Source organism: Mustela nigripes, chromosome 17 (genome assembly GCF_022355385.1).
Source record: "Mustela nigripes isolate SB6536 chromosome 17, MUSNIG.SB6536, whole genome shotgun sequence".
Lineage (NCBI taxonomy): Eukaryota > Metazoa > Chordata > Mammalia > Carnivora > Mustelidae > Mustela > Mustela nigripes.
This window is the reverse complement of record NC_081573.1, coordinates 8306247-8332062: the sequence shown is the minus strand read 5'-3', so window position 1 is coordinate 8332062 and position 25816 is coordinate 8306247. Positions and strand designations below refer to the sequence as shown.

The window sequence follows — 25816 nt, the reverse complement described above, 5'->3', positions numbered from 1 at the left end:
GATCTCTCACTCTCTCTCTCTGTCAAATAAATAAATAAACAAATAAAATCCTAAAATAATAAATCAATATTACAGGAGCACATGGGTAGCTCGGTCAGTTAAGCGTGTGACTCCTGGCTTTGGCTGAGGTTGTGATCTCAAGGTCATGAGATCAAGCCCGGCGCCAGGCCCCATGCTCAGGGCACAGTCGGCTTGGGGCCCTCTCTCCCTCTGCCTTCTCCTTCGCTCTTCCCCCTGTTTGTGGTCTCTTTCTCTCTAAAATAAATAAATAAATAAATAAATATGTAAAATCTTCAAAATAAAATCAACATTATAGAAGTATAATTTACATGTAATAAAATGCTCACGCTACATGTATACGGTTCATTGAGTTCTGAAAAATATATATGCTTGTATGATCACCATACCGATCAAGGTGTAGAACATTCTTATTATTCCAGAAGACCTTTTGTTCTTTCCAGCCAATCTTCCTTAACTGCTCCCGGTGATCACAGATCTGGTTCGTGTTATGATTGGTTAGCTTTGCACAGACTAGAATTTCATCTACGTGAAATGGTATTGTCTGTACACTTCTGGGTCTGGCTTTTTTCTTTCCGCGTGATGGTTCTGGATTCACCAGTGTCCTTATCCGGATGTAGCCTGCTCCTTTTTATTGACCAGCGATATCCGTTCTGACTATCCTGTGACTGGTTTCTAATGACCTACGAATACACATTTGGCTTATTTTCATTTCTTTTGATATTATGAGTAAATCTTCCATGAATCTTCTTGTCAACATGTGCTTTCCTTTCTCTTGGTTACATACCCAAGAGGGATTTCTCAGTCATCAGATAAAACTATGTTCAACCTGACAACAAACTGCCCACCTGTTTTCCAAACTAGGGTCCATGTTTACATTCTCTTCAGCAAATATGTGAGCATTCCAGCTCCTCCATGTTTTTGCCAAGGTCTGGTGCTGTCAGTCTTGTACAATTTCAGCCTTCCTAGAAGACGTGTAGCGATACCTCTTTGTGGTATCAATTTTAATTTCTGTGGTGATTGTAGATGTTGAGTATCTCCATGTGTCTGTTGGCCATTCACATATTTTCTTTTCAGAAGGATTAAGGCTTTTGCTCACTTGAAAGTTGGATTTTTAAAATCTTTTAATTACTGGAGCACGTGGCCATTTTAGGTGCTAGAACATGCAACTCTTGATCTGGGGGTCACAAGTTCAAGCCCCACCTTGGGTGTAGAGATTACTTAAATAAATAATTTTTAAAAAATCTTTTTATTATGGAGTTGTGCAGGTAATTTATGTATTCTGGATTCACCTTCTGTGGCAGAAATAAGTATTGCAAATATTTCTTACCAGGTTCCGGCTTAAATGATCATTTCCTTAATTATGTCTTTTAAAGAACAAAAGTTTTTAATTTTGATGAAATCCCATATATCTTTGTTTTTATTTTTTTTTAAGTTTACTTATTTATTTTTTTTAGTCCTCGCTACACCCAACATGGGGCTTGAACCCATGACCTCAAAATCAAGAGTTGCTTACTGCTCCGACTGAGCCAGCCAGGCCCCCCAACCTTTTTTCTTTCTTTCTTTCATGGCTGGTGCTTTTCGTGTCTTGTCTACAACATCTTTGCCTGTTTATTTTAAAAATAAAATCTTAAAAAGTAAACAAATAAAATAAAATATCTTCGCCTAACCCAGGTTCACAAAAATTTTCTCATGTGTTTTCTTCTGCAAGTTTTATGGTTTTAGCCTTTATCCTTAGGTCTGTGGTTCACTTGAGTTAATTCCTGTGTGCTGGCACCTGGGTGGCTGGGTGGGTTGAGTCCGACTCTTGATTTTAGCTCAGGTCCTGATCCCCGGGTCCTGGGATGGAGCCCTACTTCATGCTCCCTGCTCAGCGGGGAGCCTGCTTCTCCCTCTCCCGCGACCCCTCCCCCCTCCACTCATGCTCTGACACTCACTTTCTCTCTCTCAGATAAATAAATGAGATCTTTAAAAAAAATTACATGTGCTGTGTGAGCCAGGTCCAGTTTTGTTCATGTACATAACCACTTTTTATTGAAAAGACTATCTTTGCCTCCCATGAATTATACTGACATATTTACAGAAAATCAACTTTGGGGGCACCCGGGTGGCTCAGTGGGTTAAGCATCTGCCTTTGGCTCAGATCATGATCGAGTCCTGGGATCCTGGGTCCTGGGATCGAGTTCCACATCAGACTCCCTGCTCAGTGGGAGGCCTGCTTCTCCCTCTACCCCTCCCCTGCTTGTGTTCCCTCTCTCGCTGTTTCTCTGTCCAATAAATAATTTCTTTAAAAAAAAAGAAGATAATCAAGTTTGGGTCTATTTTGGGCTCTTTATAGAAAGTTTTGAAATCAAGTAGTAAAGCCCTCCATCTCTGATTTTATTTTATTTATTTTTATTTTATTTATTTATTTTTTAAGACTTCATTTATTTATTTATTTATTTATTTATAGATTTTTATTTGGCGCTCTTGTCATTTTTATTTATTTATTTTTTAAAGTGACCTCTACCTCTATGTGGGACCCAAATCTACAGCCCTGAGATCAGGAGTCACATGCTCTGAATGAACCACTAGGCATTCCATCTGATATTTTAAGTCCTTGAATATTTTTTCTTTTTTTAAAAGATTTTATTTATTTATTTGACACAGAGAGAGATCACAAGTAGGCAGAGAGACAGGCAGAGAGAGAGAGGAAGGGAAGCAGGCTCCCCGCTGAGCAGAGAGCCTGATGCGGGGCTCCATCCCAAGACCCTGGGATCATGACCTGAGCTGAAGGCAGAGGCTTAACCCACTGAGCCACCCAGGAGTCCCAAGTCCTTGAATTTCTATATAAACTTTAGAATCAGTTTGTCGTGTTCGCTAAAAAGATGGGGAGATTTTGATTGGGTTAATTTCTAAATTCTTTTTTTTTTTTTAAGATTTTATTTATTTATTTGTCAGAGAGAGAGAGAGAGGGAGGGAGCATACAAGCAGCAGAGTGGCAGGCAGAGACAGAGAGAGAAGCAGGATCCCTGCCAAGCAAGGAGCCGGACATGGGACTCTATCCCAGGACTCTGGGATCATGACCTGAACCGAAGGCAGCAGCTTAACTGATTGAGCCACCCAGGCGTCCCTAATTCCTAGATTCTTTATTCTGTATCATTGATCTATTTTTCTGTCTTTTTGCCAACAACACACTGTTTGATTCCTCCAGTTGCAAAATAAATCTTGAAATCAGATAGGGTTAGCTTTGCAACTTTGTTGTTTTTCGAAGTTGTCTTAGCCATTCTTGGTCCTTTGTGTTTCCAGGTAAATTTGAGAATTTCTACATTGGTAATTTCTACAAAATTTAAAAAAAAAGCTAGCTGGGATTTTTATTGGGGGTTTATTGAATCTATAGGTAAATTGGAGGGAATTGACAGCAATCTGAGCTTTGCAATTCATGAATATAGTCTATCTCTCCATTTATTTAGGTTTTCATTAAATTCTTCCATTAATATTTTATAGTTTTCAGTGCCTACTTCCTGTACATATTTTGTTAGCTTTAATGTAAGTATTTTATGTTTTGTGGCACTGTTTAAATGATATCTTAAAATGTTATTTTACAACTGTTTGTTCGCAGTATCTAAAAATACAGTTAATTTCTTATATTTACCTTGTATCTTGCAACCTTGTTAAAATTACTCATTAGGGGTGGCTCAGTGGGTTAAAGCCTCTGCCTTCAGCTCAGGTCATGATCTCAGGGTCCTGGGATGGAGCCCCGCATCGGGCTCTCTGCTCAGCAGGGAGCCTGCTTTCCTCTCTCTCTGCCTACTTGTGATCTCTGTCTGTCAAGTAAATAAACAAAATCTTTTAAAAAAATCACTTGGGGTGCCTGGTGGCTCAGTGGGTTAAAGCCTCTGCCTTCGACTTGGGTCATGATCTCAGGGTCCTGGGATCGAGCCCCCCATCTGGCTCTCTGCTCAACGGGGAGCCTGCTTCCCTTCCTCTTTCTCTCTGCCTGCCTCTCTGCCTACTTGTGATCTCTGTCTGTCGAATAAATAAATAAAATCTTTTTTTAAAAAATCACTTATTAGTGCCAGCACTTTTAAATTTTTTTTTTTTTTTTGCTAGAATACTTAGGATTTTCTATGTAAATAATAATGTCACCACAAATGGAAGTTTATGTCCTCTTTTCCAATCTGTTGCCATTTATTTCCTTTTTATTGCCTTATTGCCCTAGCCAGGATCTCTATTACAATATTTAATAGAAGTATGACAGTAGACATCCTTCTCCTCTTCCTGGTCCTAGAGGGAGGGTGTTCAGTCTTCACAGTAAGTAAAATGTCAGTGTAGCTCTTTGCAGATGCCTTTTCTTAAGTTAAGCAAATGTCGTACTCTTTCTGGTTTGTTAGGAGTTTTTACCATGAATGTTGAATTATGTCACATTATTGTTATTTGTTGAGATGATGTGGGTTCTCTCCAAAATCCTATTAATGTGGCTGATTCCATTGGTATATTTATGATGGCTAAATCCGCTTTTCAGTCTGGAATAAACCCCAATGGTCAGGAAGTGTTTTCCTTTTTTTTTAAGATTTTATTTATTTATTTGACAGACAGAGATCACAAGCAGGCAGAGAGGCAGGCAGAGAGAGAGGGGGAAGCAGGCTCCCTGCTGAACAGAGAACCTGATTTGAGGCTCGATCCCAGGACCCTGGGATCATGACCTGAGCCGAAGGCAGAGGTGTTAACCCACTGAGCCACCCAGGCGCCCAAGTGTTTTCCTTTTTATGTGTTGATTCAGTAGCTCTGTTAATATTTTGTTAAGGGTTTTCATATATATATTCCTGGGGGACATTTGTCCTATTTTTTTTCTTTTATTGTAATGCTTTTGTCTGATTTAGATTTCAAGGTAATGTTGGTCCCATAGAGTGAATTGATAAGCACTCTCTCCTCTGTGTTCTTAGTTTATGTAAGATTAATGTAACATCTTGCTGAAATGTTTAATAGGATTCAACTGTGAAGCCGTCTGCTTCTTATACTTTCTTTGTGGAAAGGTTTTTAACTATTAATTGATTTCTTTAATAGTTAAAAGGCTATTGAGATATCCTAGATCTTCTGTGTCAGTTTTGGTAATTTGCATTTTTCAAGGAATTTGTCCCTTTCAACTAACGTGTCAAATTATTGGCATAATATTGTTCGTAATATTCTTTTTTCTATGCTTTTACTTTCTTTGGGAAATGCAGAGATGTCCTTTCTTCCCTTCCTGAATTTAGAAAATTTCATCATTTCTTTTCTTGATTTGATCTAATGAGAAACTATCAGCTTTATTAACTTTCTCAAAGAACCAACTTCTGCTTCTCCCTCTCCCTCTGCCCCCCACTCCCATCTTGTGTGTGCGGTCTTTTTCTCTCTCGAATAAATAAAATGTTCTAAAAAAGTAAAGTGTACTCCTTAGGCAGCACACAGTCCATAACAGTCTGGCTTGACAAAGTCTGTCGTATAATTGGGTGTTTCTATAATTTAGGTTCGATGTTATTGGTTATTAGGTTATTGGTATGGGTAGGTGTGAATCTGTCATCTTGATTTAAAGAAAAAAGTCTGTTTTATGGGGCCCTTGTTCCCTTTTTCCACCTTTATTTGGATTGAGTATTTTTTTATGATACCATTTCACATGCTTTTAAGTTTAATAACTATAGCTCTTTGCTTTGTTCTTTTAGTGTTTGCTTAGAGTTTATGTTATAACATTAACTTATCACAGACTATATTCAGGTTATCTACTAAAACTCACATAGGGCATGAGAGCCCTGCAACAGGACCTTTGCACGTCTCCCCTCCCTACATTTGCGCTCTTTTCATGCATTTTACTGTTACATATGTTATACACACCACGACAACACTGTAATTAATTTTGCTTAATCGGTTGTCTGTTGAAGAGATGTGAGGCACCTGGGTGGCTCAGTTGGTTAAGCATCTGCCTTTGGCTCAGATTGTGATCCTGGGGTTGTGGGATGGAGCCTGCTCAGCGGGAGGCCTGCTTCTCCCTCTCCCACTCCCCCTGCTTACGTTCCCTCTCTCGCTGTGTTTCTCTCTGTCAAATAAATAAATAAAATCTTAAAAAAACAAACAAACAAAAAAAAAACAGCTTGTGTACTTACTTACCCACCATTTCTGGTGGTTACTAAATAGTTACCATTTCTGGCGTTTCTCATTCCTTCGTGTAGATCCAGATTTCCATCTGGTATCTTTTTCCTTCTGCTTGAAGGGCTTTCTGTCACATTTCCTGTTTTGCAGGTCTGCTGGTGATAAATTTTCTAAGCTTTGGAATGTCAAGAAAAGTGTTTTTTGCCTTCAGTTTCTTAAAGTTTTTAACTTTTTGAAAATTGTGGTAAAATACACAGCACATAAAATTGACCAGCCCCACCATCTTTCTTTTTTTTTTTTTTTTTTAAAGATTTTATTTATTTGAGAGAGAGAGCCAGGCAAAGAGGGAACACAAATAGGAGGAGTGGGAGAGGGAGAAGCAGGCTTCCCACCAAGCAGGGAGCCGGCCATGGAGCTCGATCCCAGGACCCTGGGACCATAACCTGAGCAGAAGGCAGATGCTTAATGCCACCCAGGCGCCCCATAGCCCCATCATCTTTAAGTGCACATTTCAGTGGCGATAAGTACATTCATGGTGCTGGGCTGCCTTCCCCACCATCCTCCCCCAGAACTTTCTTGTTATGCCAAATGGAAACTCTGTACTCATTAAACACAAGTCCCTGTTCCCTCCTGCCCCCCAGCCCCTGAAAAGCACTATTCTCCTTTCTTTCTCTATGAAATTGACTACTCCACATCCCACATCTAGGTGGTGTTTGTCCTTTTGTGTCCTTTTGCAAACAGTATTTGTCCTTTTGTGTCTGGCTTATTTCACTCGGCATGATGTTTTTAAAGTTCCTCCATGCTGTGGTGTGTATCGTGATTTTAAGTTTTAAGGCTGAATAATATACCATTGTATGGATGTACCACATTCTGTTTATCCGTTCGTCTGCCGATGGATACCCGGACTGCTTCTACCTTTTGTCCATTGTGAGTAATGGTGCTGTGAATGTTGGTGTGCCAAGTACTGTTTGAGCCCCTCAGTTCATTGGGAGCACATAACTAGAAATGGAAATGCAGGATCTTGCAGTGACTCTCTGTTAAATTTCTCTAGGAACCCCCATACCAGTTTCCATAATGGCTGCACCATTTTGAATTCCCACCAAAATGAACATGGGTTCCAATTTCTCCACATCCTTGCCAACACTTGGTTTTTTGTTTGTTTTTTTTTCCCCCAAGATTTTATTTATTTATTTGACAGAAATCACAAGTAGGCAGAAAGGCAGACAGAGAGAGAGGAGGAAGCAGGCTCCCTGCTGAGTAGAGAGCCCCATGTGGGGCTCAATCCCAGGACCCTGGGATCATGACCTGAGCCGAAGGCAGAAGCCTTAACCCACTGAGCCACGCAGACACCCCTTTTTCCTTTATTTTTTTTTTTGTTCAAAATTAATAGCTATCCCAGTGAACGTGAAGTGGTTATCTCATTGACTTTTGATTTGCATTTCCCCAATAAGCATCTTTTCATGGACTTACTGGCCATTTGTATGTCTTCCTTGAAGAAATGTCTTTTTGTTGGTTTGTTTGAAGGGATTGCCTTAATAGAACAAATACGATTTTTTGGAGAAATATCTTTTCCAGTCCCTTGCCCATTTCTGAATCAGGTTGTCAGTTATTTTGTTGTTGAGTTATAGGAGTTTTTTGTTTTTTTTTTTTTCTTAAGTAGACTCCACGCCCAGTGTGGAGCCCAGCAAGGGGCTTGAACTCACAGTCCTGAGATCAAGAATCAGATGCTTAACTGACTGAGCCACCCAAGCACCCCACAGAGTATTTTCTATCTTGGATGTGAATCCCCTATCACATGAAGCCATTTCTGAATATTCTTTTCCATTTTGTGGGTTGTCTTTTTACTCTCTTGATAGTCGTCCATTGATGCACGAAAGTTTTTAGTTCAGGTGAAGGCCACCTGATCTATTAACCGTCAAAAAGTTCATCCAACTAAGTTATCCCATCAACAGAATAAGGAAGAAAATAATTGGATTAACATGCAAGATACAGAAAAAGCATGGAGCACATTTTATCCGCCATTCCTCATAAAAACTCTCACCTTCGTAGGGCAGGGGCCCCTATGAAGAGTCTTCTCCCCAGCTGGCTCGTCTCTTTTTATCCACAGTGACAGGGCTGCTCGGCCCCTTCCTGGCTGTGTGACTATACACAGTGACTGTCAGGGCCTGGGGACCTCAGCGGTGCACCGGGGATGAGGACACCATCCATCTCCTGGGACTGGTGGGAGAGGGTTGCCTGGGACCAGGAAGCAAGATGCGGTGCACAGTCAGGCGCGCACCGAGCCTGGCACACAAGGGGCCTCGTGGATAGTGGCGGGCAGCTCTTGAAGTCTGGAGAGGCCACCACCTCTAACATACTGTCCCGCAGCCGGTGTCTAACCTGCCGAGTCTGCTTCCTGCCTGAAATAAACAGTTCCTTCTCCCAGGGCCGGGAGGACGGTGCCATGTTGTCCATTTGGGACACACTCAAGGAGCTCATCCTTCTCCTCGTCCTTCTCCCCCACCCCCACCCCCAGCCTCCTCCTCCTCCTCCAGTATTACTTGACAGTGAAAGGGAAGGACGTACTGACACAAGTTAGAAGCTGGGCGAACCTCAAAAACATTATGGTAACTGAAAGAAGAGAGACGCGAAACCTGAACACATGTTTATTCACAAATAGCCAAACCGTGAAAAGCGCCCCCACGTCCATCACCAGCCAAATGGATGAAGAGAATGTGGTTCTCTCCAAGCAATGGGCGAATTCCCCGGCTGAAGAGAAGGAAATCCTAACCCACCCTTTGTGACAATTAGGACAGAGCTGGAGGACCTTCTGCTAAGCAACATCCACCCGTCCCAGAAGGACAGATTCTGCCTGGTTCCACTCCTGTGCGCTCTCTCAACCTCTCCGAAGCACAGATGTGGAGAGGAGGGTGATTCCTGGGTGGGGGCTGGGTTGTACGGGGAGTCGTTCAGTGGAGAGAAGGTTAGTCATACAAGATGAGTGAGCTCCAGAGGTCGCCCTGCAACACTGTGCCTGAGGGTAACACTATGGACCACCTTACGCACAAGGGGCCCGGCTCAGTCCGGGAGCGTGTGACTCTTGATCTCGGCATCATGAGTTCAAGCCCCGCGCTGGGTGTTGAGATTACTTAAACAGATAAATCTTTTTTTTTTTTTCTAAGATTTTATTTATTTAGTTGACACAGAGAGAGAGATCATGAGTAGGCAGAGAGGCAGTCAGAGAGAGAAGAGGAAGCAGGCTCCCCGCTGAGCAGAGAGCCCGATGTGGGGCTCGATCCCAGGACTCTGGGATCATGACCCGAGCCGAAGGCAGAGGCTTTAACCCACTGAGCCACCCAGACGCCCCCAGATAAATCTTTTTAAAAAATGTGTTAAGAGGGCAGATCTCACGTTAAGTGTTCTTTTTTTAAAAAATATTTTATTTATTTTCGGGACACCTGGGTGGCTCAGTTGGTTAAGCAGCTGCCTTCGGCTCAGGTCATGATCCCAGTGTCCTGGGATCGAGTCCCACATCGGGCTCCTTGCTCCGCAGGGAGCCTGCTTCTCCCTCTGGCTCTGCCTTCCACTCTGTCTGCCTGTGCTCGCTCTCACTCGCTCTCTCTCTGACAAATAAATAAATAAAATCTTAAAAAAATATATATTTTATTTATTTTAGAGGGGGGGAGCATGAGCATAAGTGGGAGGGGAAGAGAGAGAGAAAAATCTCAGCCGACCTGATGTGAATCGCAGCACTGTGCCGTCCAGGCGTTCGTCCCATACTAAGCGTCCTTAACACACACACACACACACGTATTCTATGATCCCACTTACATGAAATGTCCAAAATAGACAAATCTACAAAGACAAAAAGTGGACCAGTGATCACCAGGGCCTGAGGGGGTTGGGCGGCTAAGGGGTGCAGGGTTTTTTGGCGGGGATGCTGACACTGTTCTTAACATCGACCGTGATGATGCTTCTACAACTCGGCGAATATACCGAGAGCGACTGAATCGAATCTTCAAAGGGATGAATGGTCTGGCTTGCAGACCCTGTCTCCATAAAGCTGTTTGTAAAGGGGGGACCCACATCTGGGAAGAATACTGCTGCACGGAGGTCCACAGGTCCTTTGTGAAATGCCTACAAGACCGCAACCCATCATTCATTCTGCCTCTCCTCTGTTGTGCATCAGTGACATTGAAGGTGTCCTCTTAGCAGTGGAAGTGAGAAGGGGGGACCCTGTGAATGGCTCACCTTGGCCCTGGAGAAAGAGAGGTTAAGAGCTTCCCCAGAGAGGGGCAGCTTCCTGCCCAAGGTCACACAGCCCAGAGGCTCCAAGTGTCCGGAGTCCCCACCTTCCTAAGTTCACATGTGGGTGAGGTTGCAACCCCAGTCCCAGAGCTGACCGCTGGCTGCCTCCTCCTTCCCACTTCTCAGGGAAACACACACACACACATACACACACGCGCACGCACATACCCCCCCAGGAAGCATCCATCATAGGCTGTCCAACCAGGCCGGAGGGGTAGGGGTCATCGGGGAGGTGACCTCAAGGTCTCCGTGGGGACCAGAATCCGGCGGGGCTGTGGGTGAGAGGCTGGAATTTTTCCCACCCTGAGATTTTCCTGCATCAACCCAGGAGGGCGCCCTGGATGCCGCCGGCCCTGCCCCCAACCTCCTTCCTCTCTTGACACAGCTTCCCGGCTAAGGATGGATGGAGGGGTGTGGTGTGCCAAGGAGGAACCACCAAGCCCAGAAACCAGGGAGAGGCACTTCGGGATTGACAAAGTGTGGGGCCCTGGCCGAGCGTGGCTGAGGGCCTGCCTGGGAGTCCCGCGCCTGGGGGCCTCGGAGGGTAAAGGGGATGAACTTGCCCGCTTCTGGCCCGCGGGGCCTCCCTCAGCCTCCACTGCCCTGCCCAGGAGTTGGACCCCAGCCCAGCCTCGGGCGTGTGAGAAGCCCTTGGCCCTGGGCCCTGCCCCCGGTCCTTCCTCCCCCACACACTGGGGACTCAGCCCTTCCTTGTGTTAAATAGAAACCTCTTTATTCTAAGTATCGTACATTCCTTAATATGTTGGGCCGGGGCCAGACCTTGAGGTGAGGGGAAAGGGGGGGGCCTGGGATACTTCTGTAGAGCCTTCCAAAACGCCTGCCACCGCACACTGGGCCGGGAGCTGGTGCTGGGAACGAGCTTCGTGGCCTTGGGAAAGTCCTTGCTCCCTCCGGCCTGTTTCTCTTCTATCTGGGGGATTTAGGGGTGGCCAAGACCTCTGAGGACCTTTCCATTCCCCCCACACCGGGGCGGGAGTGGGGCAGTCTGTGGTCCCAGGCAGGGAGTCAAGAGGGAGCCCGTACTGGAGGACAGTTTGTCAGCAGCAAAGATGGGGGGCACTGAGGTGGAGGGCTGGGAGAGTCTCAGCGTTGGGTAGGGGGCCGTGATGGAGACAGAGGCCCAAGTCGGGGCAGACAGGCCAAACCAGGCCTGGCCACCCGGGAGAGGGGAAGGCGGCCCAGGAAGAGAGGGAGGCCGAGGCAGAAAGGTGGGCGGGGCACGGAGATGTCTGAGAAGAAGGCACGGTCCCGAGGGGGTGACAGGGCTCCCCCCTCAGACAGTTCCAGGTCCCGGGCCACGGCCAGGATCTCCTGGCGGGCTGCTGTGTTGTGCAAGCCCCGGATGTCCAGGAGGGCTGCCACGTGCTTCCGCCTGGGGGGAGAGAGGAAGGGACAGGTGCATGGGGTTCTCCGTGCCAGATGCACACAGCCCCCCTGTGAACCTCATCAGGCCCCCATCTGTCCCAGAGCCTGCCTTAGCTCTGGAGCCCCTTTAAAGCCCCCTTCCGGCTCCTTTCCCCATACCAGCAGCCCCTCCCCCCCCACCTTCCCCTATCCCAACCCCTAGTCCCTCCCCATTTCTAGTCCTCCCAGACCCTCCTCCTAGCAGCACAGCCCCCAGAGCGTCGCTAACCAGACATTTCCAAATCCTTCCACTCATTACTGGCTCCAGAACCCGCTCCTCTACACCCAGCACAGGTGGCTTCCTAAGCACCTGGTCTTAGCTCCCGGTTAGCCTTCGGTCTGCAGCCCCGACTCCGCGCACACAGCTTCTGGGCTTCCTTCTGGCCCCTTCACACCTGCTTAAGCTCTGGAGTCAGCAACACCCCCCACTTCATCTTCACTCGCACCTCCAACAGCCACCCATCGCCGCTCAGACGCTGTGCAGGAAGGCTCGCCCACATTTCCATCGAACCTTCCTCTCCCCTCTCCCCACTTCCCAGGCCAGGTCTGGAAGCTTCTCCACCACAGCAGTTCCAGAGCCCGTATCCAAACCCGACCTCAACTCTCTCAACCCAGAGCCCATCCATGACAGCACCTTCGTTCCCGTGGGACACGCATGTCACCCTCCCACGCCATCCCCAGAATCGTGCTCAACCAAAGTTCCACTCCAGAACTCCAATTAACCTTGGGGGGGCGGGGGCGTCACCTCAAACAGAAAGTCTGTTTCAAAACTCTGTTTTCCAACCCTTGCCCTTAAATCTGACACAGCCGAGCCTTCCCTTCACCCCCATCTCCACAACAGATCGTGGGTCCAGCACCCCAGGACCCTCAGCCACATTTTGACTCAAGAGCCTGAACCCAACAGTCATTTCCAGAACTTCCATTTCAGAAAGAGCCCCGGGGCCCTCACTACCCTCCTTCAAACGCAGCTCAGGCTCTTCATGTCCCCACATCCCTGGTTTGGAATCACCTCGGCTCCAAAATGTACTCATCCAAAAATGGGGCTCAAGAGCCTTCCGGCTCAGACAGGCTCCAAAGCAGGCTTTGGAGCCATTCCAGAAGCTTAAGAGCTTTCAGACTGAGCTTTGCGTTCAAGTGCAGATTCCAAGTCAGAAACCCCAATCCAGGAGAAAGGCTGGGACTCCCACCACCCCCAAAGACTTCAGGGCTTTGTGACTCCCCAAGGACAAAGAGCCCCACAGCCCAGAGCCAGAACTGTCCATCTGGCTTCGCTTCCAGAATCCTCATCTCCTCAACCCAGAAGCCTAAACCCCGCTGGGGCCTCACTCCCTGGCGGAGTGGGGTTTTGTCTCTGCAAAAGCACAGTGTCCTCCAGCTTGAGGAGTCCTACAGGACTGTCACCACTATCTGCCTTGGAGGGGGGTGGGGGAGGTGGGGGTGGAGGCAGTGATCAGGTGGGTGCAATCAGCTGGAGCCAGCCTGCCACGGGGGCTCAAGTCCCAGCTTGGCCACTGGCCAGCTGTGGCATTTGGGGTAATCTGCTTAATTCCCGCCTGTCTCAGAGGATGCTAAGCACTTGGAACAGTGCCGCCTTTTACTTGCATATTATTTTCTAAAATAACTTCCTTAGGTCCAACAGAAGGACTCAAGAAACCAGCATTGGTCTTGGTCCTGCTGTCCGGGTGGATAATGCGGGCAATGCTGGTGTTGACTGAGGATGGAGAAGTCCCCCAGCAATCCTGGGAGAAGAGTGCTATTATCCCCCCTGGGAGAGGCTCCGCGAGGGGAGGGTCCCAGGGAGAGGATATGGTCCACCAGGATCTGAGCGGCGCCTGCCGCTGTCCCAGTGCGTGTGCGCCCCGCTTGCCTGTGCGTGTCCCCGTGTCCCCCGTGGCTCCCTGGCTGGGCCGGCCCTTCCTGCCGCCGGCGGCCCTGCGCCCCCCTGCCCTGGGCTTCCTGTGACTGCCTGTTTGTTTGCGAGCCCTGGTGGCGGCGGCGGCAGGAGAAGGAGGGAAATAGTATTAATAATGGCCCGGTTGCAGCAGGAAACGGCCGTCAGACACACTCGCCGCCTCCCTCCCTCGCCCAAGAGCAGGAAACGCCAGGACGGATGCCAAAGCCGGGAGTCCTCGGCCTGGCGGCGGCGCGGGCAACAAGGGGCCAGGCCGGCGCGGTGGGGGGTGGGGGGCTCTCACCTGATGTCTGGGTAGTCCCGGACCAGCACCCCCACCTCCACCTGGATGCTGGGCGTGTCTTCCAGCTGCAGGACTTCGGCCAAATGGGGCACCACGGCGTCCAGCCACGAGGCCTGGGACTCCTACAGGGGAAGGCCCCAGACTCACACTCTGGCCCCAGGTCCCCCTTCACATAAACCGCACCCCTCCTGGCCTCTGTTCTCTCCGTAAAGCCAGGCAGAGGACAAGCTGTGATCAGAGGTTTGGAAGGACCTGGAAGCTATGGAAATGTGGAGGCAAATCCAGTCTAAACGTATCTATTCCCAGTTTTGCGGATCACGGGGGGCTCGGGACATCTCTCCAAACCTAGTGGTCGTATTCAAAAGGTGACCCTTAGGGGTAACTGGGTTCCTTGTGTGAGAGGTCTCCCTCCCTGCCTTCTCCATAAAATGACGCACCCCCGCCCCGCGATTCCACCCCCCCCCGCCCCCCCCCGCGATTCCAAGTACTGCAGACTAGAAAGTCCTGGAAATGCGGATGAAGGAAGCGCTTCCGGTCCTGCTGATTACAACTGGGTGCAAATAAGAGTGGGTCGTTTTAAATTCTTGAATCGGAAACGCCAGAATCTTGAGTTTCTGTTGGTGTTTAGCATCTCTGTGTGCTCAGAACAGCCCCTGTTTTAGGGAGTGCGAGCTCCGCGCCAGGTAGGGTCCTAAGCACTTAGCAGGACCGAACTGACGGAATCCCCAGCCCCAGAGCACAGGGGACACAATGCCGGTTTGCGCCCGGGGGGGCCAGCTCTCCCTCCGGAGCAAGCCAAGTTTTAGGTGTGCAGGGCCAGGATCAAAGTGTCACTGGGGACTGAAAGTTGGGTGTAAGGCCTTTTTCTAAGCCCCCGCCCCAACTCTCGGGCCCGGGGGTTCTCGCGAGCCCAGGTTTAGCGTGGTTTCGGAGCCCCCCGCCCCCGGGCCGCACTGACCAGCCGCCGGAACAGCCGCTGCAGCTGCGCCGCGTCCTCCCGGAGCCTCCCGGCCACGCGGCTGCGGGTCCGCGCCGAGCGGCAGCGCAAGCGCCCGCGGAGCAGGGGCCGCACGTACTCCACCAGCGCGCGCCGGTGCAGCTCGGCCACCAGCGCCTGCGGACCGAGGGAGACGCGAGGTCTGGTTAGCCGCCGGTGACGCCCTCCCGGCTCGCCTCCCTCCGTGCGCCCACCCCGGGCACCGCGCGGGAAACCTCCCCTGCCCCCAGGGAGCCGCGCCCCCTCGTCGTCCCCAGGCCTTCCCCCCCACACCAGCCCTCCCGACTCCCAACGGGTGACCACTGTCCTGCTGGATGGTACCTTCCTCTGCCCCCTAACCGGCTCGCCGACACACCCTGCCGACTCCCAAAGGATGCCCCGTCCCAGCCCTCTCCCCAGTCTCGGGAGTTCTACCTCCCAGGGGGCCCGGCTCTGTGCTAGCGGTACCCTAGGCCCCAGCACCCGCGCACCTGCCTCCCGGCAGACCCCGCGCAGAGCGCCGCCTATCGCACCCGGAGAGAGCTAGCTGTTCGGTGCCTCGAAGGGGTCTCCCCCTGCGGAGCGCCCGGGCTCCCCACTCTCACGCCCAGCCCTCCCCCCGCCCCACCACAAACCCGCACACCTGGTAGGGCTCGTCCTGCATCCTGCGCAGTGCCAGGGCCTGAGCGCCCAGCGTGCCCACGATGCCATCCAGGGCCTCCGGGCTGTTCAGCCACTTCCTGCGCATCAGCTTGTTGAAGTAGGGCTGGGGGCGATAGTATGGGGGGGATGGTTTTAGCTCTCCTCCCTTCCACCCTCTTTCTCCACTTAGCAGCTCCACAGAGGAGAGCTGGACTTGCAGGGCTGTGCTGTGCCCTTCCGGGGCGCGCGGTCTGGGAAGGGAAACAGACCATCCCCTAAAGATGGACCCAGAGCGGTCAGGGCCTGGACGAGGGAATCCAGGAGTTTAGGAAGCCCAGAGCGGGTGCCTGAGTCAACGCTGAGTCAAGGAGGGCTTCCTGGAGGAGGGGACACCAGAGCTGATCCCAGAGGACGGTGGTAGTTAGCCAGGTGTCGGCTGTGCGAGGGAGTGGCTCCATCAGCGGGAAGAGCCAGTGTGAAGACTGCTGGGATGTCAGATGGGTTTTCAGGTTAGAGGATCAGAAAGAGGGTCAGTGTGGCTGGCAAGACCATTTATATAATTTGAGGGTCCCAGTGCAAAATGAAAACAGAAGGCCCTTATTCAAAATTACTAATAACTTCAAGACAGCAAGGGCATGGTGGCACACCAAGCTGGGGCTCTTCCAAGAAGGGGTCCTGTATAGCTGCTCGGTTTCACAGATGCCTGAAGCTAGAACAGGGGACAGGGAGATGGGGCTAAGCTGGCAGGTGGGGCTGGAGCACACAGGGCTGTAAGGAGCCCCGGCTTCCTCCTGAGGGCACTGGGGAGCCACTGCAGGTTGGGAACAGACAGAGAGGGGAGGCTTATACATTAGGGAGATCTTGATGCTCCGAAGGGGCAGGGCTGAGGCAGAAATTGGCGGGGGGGGGGGGGGGGGGGGGGGGGGGGAGAAGGGGGGGAAAGGGGGGGGGGGGGGGGACTGGAAGGAGACAAAAGGGAGAAAGAAGTGAGTAACGGGTGAGGAGGGAGAGAACAACCCAGATAATAGATTTTTTAGGATTTCTGTGGGGGGGAGAGAAGGGAAGCACTTGGACATGATCCAAGAGCTGGGACAGGCAGTGGGTCTGTCCCTGAGGTGGATCTGGGGGCAGTAGGGGAAGACGCTGCGGTCTAGGTGGACCCTGGGGAAGGTGAGGTGCTGGGGATATCCGGCTCGGCTCGGAGTCCATGGGGTCTGAAGCAAGTCCTATCCCACCTCGCACCCACTTCCTGCTCTCCCATTCCCATGGTAACCCAGTTAACCCGGCTGTCAGAACCTCCCAGGATGGGGCCTTTTGTAGAAAAGCAGGTGAATTAAATGAGCCAATGCTCTGGCTGCAGAGCCTGGCTCAGGGAGTGTCGCTCTTGCTACAAACCCTGTATTTTTAGGAAGAAAACAGCCAGTACCCATGGTCCAGGACCAAGCTAAGCACTCTATAGCCACGACCCCATTGCTTCCTCACAGCCACCCCCAAGAAGCCTGGAATTCCCGTGCCCATTCTCCAGATGAGCAAACAGAAACCCCAAGAGGACAGGACTCCCCAAGGAGTAACTTGCCCCAGGTCCCCCTATTTGGAAGCAGCCCAGCCAGGCTGGGAACAAAGACTGTACCCACTGCCCAGAATCCCCATAATCCCCCCCACCCGCTTGCTCACGTTCACACACACACCTACCCATGTAGTCATTCAACAAACACTCTGAGCCCTATATATGGGTCAGCCATGGGTGGGTGGCTGGAGACACATGGAGAAGAACGCTTGGGGAACACAGCACAGAATAAGACAAACAAAACTCCAAGCATTTGATCATCGTGAGCAGGTCAGGGGACTATAAATACTCACCTGGTATTTGCTATTAATGTATATTAATATATACATTATATATAATGATATTAATATATCATATACATATATCAAATATATATATTATAACATATATATGTAACATACTTTTTATATGATATATTTATTTGCTGACCCTAAGGAAGTATGTTCCCTGTGTTAGGTATGAACGCGGCACTGTGGTTATGTTCATTTTAAAAAGGACTTCTTATCTTTTGGAGATGCAGGCTGAAGTGTTGATGGATGACGGCAGGATGTAGGGGATCTGGGGGTGGGGGGGGTGCTGTGGGGGGTGGAGGAAAGGTGAAACCAGATTGGCCAGGCATGGATAACTGGCTGGAGCTCCTCTGCCAAGAGGCCATTCTGTCATTCTGCCTACTTTGGTGTATGTTTGAAACTTTCCATAATAAAAAGTTATTTTAGAAACATTCCAACAAACCCTGCCCTTGAGAAGCTAACATTCCGGTGGGAGGAGCTGGTTGGGGGAGGAGGGAAAAGAAAAAAAAAAAGCAAAGGCCAATGCAGAGTGCAGGTGGCCCTAAGTGCTTGGAGAAAAACACAGCAGGGAGGGCGGAAGGGAGTCTCCTCTCTGGACGGTCTGAGGAGGTCTGATCTGAGTCAAGGCTTGAAAGAGGGGAAAGGGGGAGCTATGTGGCTACAGGGGGGAGGGGGAAGAGGGGCCCAAACTGAGAGATGAGCGAGTGCAGAGGTGCTGGACTGGGTCTGTCGCGTGAAGGAACAGGGAGGGGTAAGTGAGGAGGCAGGTGGGAGGAGGTGAGGTCAGGGAGGGAAGGGTCAGACCGTCCAGGGACTTGAGCTCCCCCCACCACCACCACCCGCAAGGACTTTGGCTCTTGTTCTGAGTGAGATGAGATGTACGACATGTGGGTTGAGCGTGCATTACAACAAGCACACACACAACCCTGTCTCATTCCCAGGTACTCCCCCCTCCCTCCCTGAACTCGCTCACCCACCTTCCACCAGACCCTAGCTTCCTCTGGGCACATGCAGGAGCCGGAGGTAAATAGGGCTCCCGGTCTAGAGAGGCTGGGCAGGGATCTGGGGGGCCTCAGTGGGGAGGGGCTCCACCCAGTCCCCAAGGCCCCTTCTGCTGGTGGCTCTCCATCCTCCCCTTGACCATATCCTCCCGTCTCTTCCTTCCTGTACCCCCCTTTGCCCCCCCAAATAACCCAAATAGGCCATCACCCTCTGCCCCCCTGCCCCCCTGCCTGCTTCCTGAACACTGAGTCATAGCCTAAAATGAACTGCAGGTTGGCGGGGTGCCCCCGTCCTAGCACCCCCACTCCATCCCACCAGCGCCCTGCCTCACTCACCTGCAGCTCCTGGAACAGCAGGTCAGCCAGGACTCGGTGGCAGAGTCGGGTCACACGGTCCAGCGCGCTGGCTGCTGCTTCCCGGGCCGGCTCACTTTCGGGGGGCCCCACCCGGGCCAGGCGCTCTGCCAGAGCCCTGTGGGGATCAGAGGAGCCAAAAGTCAGGGACTGCCAATATTCAGCTCAACTGCCTGGACCCCTCTTCTGGCTTCAATGGACTCTATTTCGTTGGCATAGGGGTGACAGGTCAGATGGGGGAGCTGGGGGAAGTCAGGGGCTCTGGGGAGAGTCTGGAGGCTAAGCAACAGCAGGGTATGTCTGGGAGGCTGGGGGAGGTGTGTGGAAGCCCCACGGAATGGGATTCGAAACATTTCTCTTTTTTGAAATTTTTTAAAAATTAATTTATTTGACAGAGAGAGAAATCACAAGTAGGCAGAAGTAGGCAGAGAGGCAGGCAGATAGAGAGGGAGAAGCAGGTTCCCTGCTGAGCAGAGAGCCGGATGTGGGGCTCGATCCCAGGACCCTGAGATCATGACCTGAGCTGAAGACAGAGGCTTAACCCACTGAGCCACCCTGGTGCCCCATCGAAATGTTTCTAATTCTAAAACCCTACCCTTCCCATTTCTCTCTCTCTTTTTTTAAAAAAAGATTTTATTTATTTATTTGACACAGAGAAAGAGATCACAAGTAGGCAGAGAGGCAGGCAAAGAGAGAGGAGGAAGCAGGCTCCCGGCTGAGCAGAGAGCCCGATGTGGGGTTGGATCTCAGGACCCTGAGATCATGACCTGAGCTGAAGGCAGAGGCTTAACCCACTGAGCCACCCAAGCGCCCACCTTCTCATTTCTCTTAATGATAATCCTCCATCCCTGAAAGGACAGTAAGCTGGTCTGAGGGCAATTTGGCATTTTCTTTCCAAGATCCCAGCGGGCCCCCTTCTGGGTATGGGTCCCTGAGAGTCCCCACGTTTTTGGGAATTGACAAGTGAGACAGGTTTTTCCTCTGCCAAAGGGTGAAACCGACTGTCCATTCACTGGGGACAGTAGATATGTGCTGTATGTAAACAGTGGAGCACAGATAAGGTTTTACAAGGAAATAAATGTGGGAACTGCACATGCTAACGGGAAAGTCTCCAGCCTGTTAAGGGAAAAGGCACAAAAATGTGTTCAGTAGTCTGCCATTTGTGGAGTTCTTTTTTAAAGGAAAAGGAATACTATGTATGCACACAGTGAAATATATTTACCTGTGTATGTATATGGAATGTGCATATGAAATATAAAATATGTATATGAATGTACACAGATATGCATATGCATGAAGTATGCAAATGTATGCATACACTTACTTACACATATTTACAGGTAAATATATCAAAAACCCCAGCAAAGATATGGCAGACCCTAGCAATAAGGACGGTGGGGAGCGTGTAGGAGGGAGGCTTTGCACTGTATGCCCTATTGTAGCTCCAATTTTGAACCATGGAAATGCATTACCGATTTCTCAAATGCACGAAAAATAAGTTAATAAAAAAGGAGAATAAGATAAAAAGGCAAAAAAAAAAATCTGTAATTCCTAGAGTGTTTGAGTCTGGCTTCTGGGTTCCTATAATTAGAACACTCCAGTGTTCTGATCACTCCATAATTCTAGGGCTCTGTGATGCTGAGGTTCTTTCCAGGACTCCCTAGGGTCTTATGCTTCCAAGGTCCCATGTGCCTGTCGCTCTGGACCAGCTCTGGGATCCCTGCCTAGGAACTGGGCACCCCGGTTCAGCTGGTCGTGACCACTGACCCTCTGCCCTATTGCACACACACGCTGGGCGCTCTCACCTCAGTGGGGGCCCGCAATTGACCAGGGAGATGGTCCTGCTGATGTAAGTGTCAGGTAGCAGCTCACGAACTCCCGGATTTTCGTGGAATCGTTCCACCCGCTGCTGGAAGCTGGTGACAGAGAAGGGGAGGGCATGACAGATGGAGCACTGCTGGAGGAGGGTCTCTTGCTGGGCACTCAGCCCGGCAAAGCCTGGGATCCTTCCTGATGCGCCCCTGCCAGTCCTGACTTGGTTCTCTTTCATATCTCCTCTCTCTGTTGGATCCTGGGTACTGATGCCACCCCCAGCAGCCTTGCACCCCGGCACCGCCCCCCCCACCGGGGCCCTCGGTACCTCTGCAGGAATTCTGCCAGCCCCCCCAGGCAGCAGTGGGCCATCCGCTCCCCAAACTCCTGGCTGATGCGGGGCGCTCGCTCCGTGTGCTCCTCTAGCAGCTGTGTGGTCCATGGTGAGGAGAAGGGGTGAGGAGGGGGGAGGTCCTGCTTTCCCACAGGGGGCACTGTTCCCACTGATTCTCCTTCCTCTTCCCCACCCCCTACCTCGCACACATCTTGCGCCAAGCTGCTGGGCCGGTCCTCCCTGTTCCCCCAGTGCTCCTCATTCTCCTGCAGCACCCGAAGCAGGGCTGCTCGTGTCTGAGCCTGCAGTGGGAAGGTGGGGGGACAGGCAGGAGTCAGGGGCACCTGGGAGCCTCTCCCTGTTTTCCTCCCCCGCCCCAAGGTCCCCACACCTTAGCCCCAAGCATATCTCAGTTCTATTTGTGAGCTTGCAAAGATTAGGCTGAGGAGGGAGGTTGGACCAGAAAACCTCCCCAGCCCTTTGCATCCCTACCCCCTGATTTGGAGCTTGATATTAAGAGTCCATAGTTTTGGGGCACCTGGGTGGCTCCTTCAGTTAAACGGCTGCCTTCGGCTCAGGTTGTGATCCTGGGATCCCTGCATAGGGCTCCCTGCTCAGCGGAGAGCCTGCTCTCCCTCTGCCCTCTCTCTCTTGTTCACCCTCTCTCTCTCTCTCAAATAAATAAATAAAATCTTAAATTAAAAAAAAAAAAGTCTGGGGTTTTAAGCTTCCTTCATCTGATAGCCAGAGAGTCTGAGGGTCTATTCTCTTATTATTTGATGGTCCCTAAGGCTCTGCTCCCCAGCTTCTGCAAAACAATTTGTTCAAGAGTCAGATTCTGGTCTGGGATTCTAAGGTTTATGCATCTCTGATTCTCTGGTCCCATGTTCCCTGTTCCCTTCAGAGAATCTGAGAATGTAGTTATGTCAGAGTCTAAGATTCTAGGCTCACAGGTTACAAAGGTTCGGACTCCTTTGGCTGAGGCAGGACTGGCAAATAGGTGGCCAGGCTGGGTGTTTTTGGCCGGACCATTCTGCTGACTGGTTATTAACCAGGCTGACTCTCTGCCCTGGCTGGGTGCAGAGATCGTGCTTATGCTCTCCTTCTGGGGGTCTTTGGGACTGTGAGCCGAGCTTCTGTGACTGACGCTTCCTCTAAGATTTGAAGTATCTCAATGTGTCGATACTTTATTGCTGCTCTATTATGCCTGGCTGGGTGTTTGGGTGAACAGAGCTGAAGCTGAGACGGAAGTGATCCGTGTGGGCTTACCTTTCAGTGTCTTTGGGGCAGAACTCAGAATCCACAAAGGGAAAAGGGAAATGGGAGTAGGGAAAGGAGGAGAGGAGGGGCCCCCAACCCCAGTACAACCCTTCCCTCCCTGCAGAGTGCCTCCTGCTCCGAAGTCCCCCAGTACCTTAACGTCTGTGACGCATTCGTCCTCCAAGCCCCGCAGGGTGCCGGGAGACAGAAGGGGCCCCAGCTCCCCATTCTCTAGGGCTACCAAGTCCACGAGCCCTAGGACCTCTCTGGGAGTGGGAGACAAGAGACAGGGAGGTCTGTGAGAGGGGGATCTGGGCAACTGAAACCCTCCACACTCAGTGTGCTTGTGACCCTGGGCCACTCCCTTCCTCTCTAGGGACCGGCTTTGCTCATCCCTCAAAGGAAGTCTTGGGAATGGTTGCTCCCCTGGCTCCAGTTCTCTGAGTCAGCTCCCTGATGAATGGTGTCCGGGCAAGACTTGCAGGGGTCAAGTCCAAGCTCGATGGTCTGGTACGCGAGATCTCAGCCATGATCAGCTTCACCAGACAGAAGTTCCCTCCCACCTTCACTCCTTGTCCCCAGCACCTCACCCGGCCTTGGAGGTCTCCCCGGTCCAGGCCACACTCCTCACTCCTCAGCACACCCAACCTGTGTGGTACCATCCCTCTCCCTAGCCCCCCCACCATCACCCATACACACCCCAAGCTTTGGCCCGTGGCATCTTCTCAGACAGAAACATTATCTTCCTACTCCCACCCTCCCATTCCAGGAAGCTCTCCAGACTCCCTGTCCTGCCTCCCTCTCTCATAGATGGTGTGAGAGTGTCCTTAACACATATTCCCAGCAGGGATCTAGGAAGTCAATGTCACTAGCGGTTGCTTTCCCATTCTTCCAGTGACAACAGGATGACTTTGAGGAACCACCCATCCCACTCGCTTGCCGACATGTGGCTTGGGTGTGACCAGCTCCCCTTTCGCCGGACTGCGTAGGTGACCCAGTCATGGCTAATCATATTCCATGCCCTACCCACAAAAATGGGTAGGTTTTAGGATCCAAAAAGCCTCCACAGTTTGAAGATTCTAGGACTGGGAACATCAAAGGTGCTGAGGTTCTAAGTGTTAAGGTTACAGAATTCAAGGGACCAGGAGCGTTCCAGTCCTAACACTGGAAGGATCCACAGTGTCAAAGTTCTAGGCTCTAAAGAGGGGGTGGGGCCAAGCTTTAGGATTTGAAGTCTCATTGGTGCTAAGGTTCTAGGATTGAAAGTGTCAACGCTTGAGTTCTAAGACTGGAAGAATCAACAGGGCTAATGCCCTAGGATCTAAAGAGAGAGAGCCATGTAAGGGTTCTAGAATTCTGAGGGTCAACTATGCCAAGATTTTAGGAATGCTGGTGCTAAGGTTTTAGTATTTAAGAATCAGTGGTGTTAAAGTACTAGGACTGGAAGGTTTAATGGTACGAACATTCTAGGTTGAGAACCATCAACAGTGCTAAATTATAAGACCAGAAGGGTGAACGGTACTGGGATTCTAATAGCATATATGTCAATGATGGGAAGGTTCTAGGCCTGGAGGGGTCGAAGCACTGAGCTTCTAGAACTGAATGGGCCACTGGTGTTAATAGAGTCCAAGTCTGGAAGACTGGGAGGTGTTAAGGTTCTAATACTGGAGGGGTCAATGGTCAATGTTGATAAGATTCTGGGAGTCTGTCAGTGATGTGAAGGTTGTAGGGCTGGAAGTGTCCATGGTGCTAAGATTTTAAGAATGGAAAGATAACAATGCAATGCAAGCCTTCTAGAAGAAGAATCCACGATGCTTAGATTCTAGGACTGGAAAGGTGACCAACGCTATGATTCCAAGGGTGGGAGTGTTGGGATGCTGAGCTCCTTGGACTGGATGTGTGGAGGTTTTAGAAGTAGAAGAACTGATATCGCTAAGGTTCTAGGGGGGAAGGGTGGACAGCGCCCAGATGAGCGGATTGTCAATGTTTCGGTGCAGAGGACTGGAAGGATCCCTGTGTTAAAGGATACAGGAGTGCAATGATACTGAGTTCTAAGACAGGAAAGGTCCACAGTGCTAAGGTTCTAGGGGTGTAAGTGTCCACCATGCAAAGGTTCTAGATCTGGAAGGATCACCAGTGCCCCAATTCTAGGACTGGAAGCGGGGGGCGCGGGGCTACAGGTGGAGGTGGAGGTCCGCGGGACTAAGGCTCTCAGACTACAGGGTGCGGAGGTTTTAGAACCGGAAGGCCCTATGTCGCTAAGGTTCTAGCACTGGAAGGGTGGACAGCGCTCGGAGGCGCAGATTGTCCATGTCACCCCTGCCGAGGACCAGGAGGGTCAATGGTTTTAGGATTCTATAGGACGGAAGAGTCACCAGTTCCAAGGTCTTTGGCAAGTGAAGAGGCCAGGGCTGAGGGAGTGTGTGTTAGGGGGGCGGGGGGGGGGGGGTTCTGGGCGACCCTGGGGTGGCCGGCCCCGCCTCACCTGGGGTACACCTGGTTGTGCCAGTGCAGCAGCGCGTAGCGGTCGGTCAGCGGCAGCCTCCGGCGGGCGGCGGCCCCGAGCCACTCGGCCAGCGCGCCGTGGTAGCTGCGCAGGTAGACGCCGAAGGCGCCCAGGCCGGCGGGGTAGGCGGGCGCCAGGCGGCCCCGCACCACGCCCATGTCCTCCAGCAGCCGCGCCCGCAGCGCCTCCAGCTGCCCCGCCAGGCCCCCCGGCGCCCCGGGTGCCGCCGCCTCCAGGCGCTCCCGCGCCGCGCGCCCCACCGCCTCCGCCCAGCGGGCGCGCAGCTTGCGGGCGGCCCCGGGCCCCCGGCGCCCGTCGGCCGCCTCCTCCTGCAGCAGCACCTGGCCCAGCTGCGCCACAGCGCCCGCCCCGGCGCCCGCGCCCGGCCCGGGGCCCGCCAGCGTCTCGCGCACCAGCGCCCAGAGCTCGCGCTGCAGGGCCTCGTACAGCAGCGCCACGTCCCGCGCCCGGCGGCCCCCGCCCGTGCCCTCGGGCCCGGGCGGCCCGGGCGCGCCGCTGCCCCCCGACGACGCCAGCTCCTCGGCCTCCAGCTCCAAGATGTGCTCGTCGGCCCGCGCGAGCTCGCGCTGCTGAATCAGGCTCAGGATCTCCAGCACTGTGGGGGCAGAACCGGAGGTCAGGGGGAGGGAAGCGGGCCGGCAGGCTGGGGGAGGAAGGGGTGTGGGGAGGGGGAGATGACGGGCCTAGAAGGGAGTCCTGCGACGTTCCAGGAGAACGAGTTGAGGGAAGGGGGTCGGGAGGGGGGGGGCAGGTTGAGGGAGGAAGGAGGGAGAGGGCCAGGACCTGCGGGAGAGGACGGGAGAGGACGGGAGAGGACGGGAGATGGTTAGGGATGGACAGAGGAGGGTGGGCGCTGGGATAGGTGTCTGGATAAGGGAAGGAGGTCAAAGGACCAGAGTAGCATCAGGAGACTAAGAAGAGAATGGGAGGGGGAGGAGGATGGGGAGAAGTCTGGCCAGTTGGGGGTAGGGATTGAGGCAGAAGGCGGGGGGGGGGGGGGGGGGGGGGGGGGGGGGGGGGGGGGGG

The 25816-nt window shown here is 51.6% G+C and overlaps 1 protein-coding gene across 1 annotated transcript in view; it reads right to left on the bottom strand.

The window, feature by feature from the left end:
* Positions 1-11118: 11118 nt before the first annotated feature.
* EXOC3L2 (exocyst complex component 3 like 2) overlaps positions 11119-25816 on the bottom strand; it is a 21365-nt gene continuing 6667 nt past the window's right edge. The window contains exons 3-12 of the mRNA XM_059382134.1: positions 24749-25385; positions 22418-22529; positions 21204-21305; positions 20998-21098; positions 20663-20773; positions 18840-18975; positions 15647-15769; positions 14986-15141; positions 14028-14149; positions 11119-11800 (exon numbers count right to left, since the gene is read on the bottom strand). Of these exons, the coding sequence (XP_059238117.1) occupies positions 11512-11800; positions 14028-14149; positions 14986-15141; positions 15647-15769; positions 18840-18975; positions 20663-20773; positions 20998-21098; positions 21204-21305; positions 22418-22529; positions 24749-25385 (1889 nt within the window). The 3' untranslated portion in view covers positions 11119-11511. The remainder of the gene's footprint in view (positions 11801-14027; positions 14150-14985; positions 15142-15646; positions 15770-18839; positions 18976-20662; positions 20774-20997; positions 21099-21203; positions 21306-22417; positions 22530-24748; positions 25386-25816) is intronic.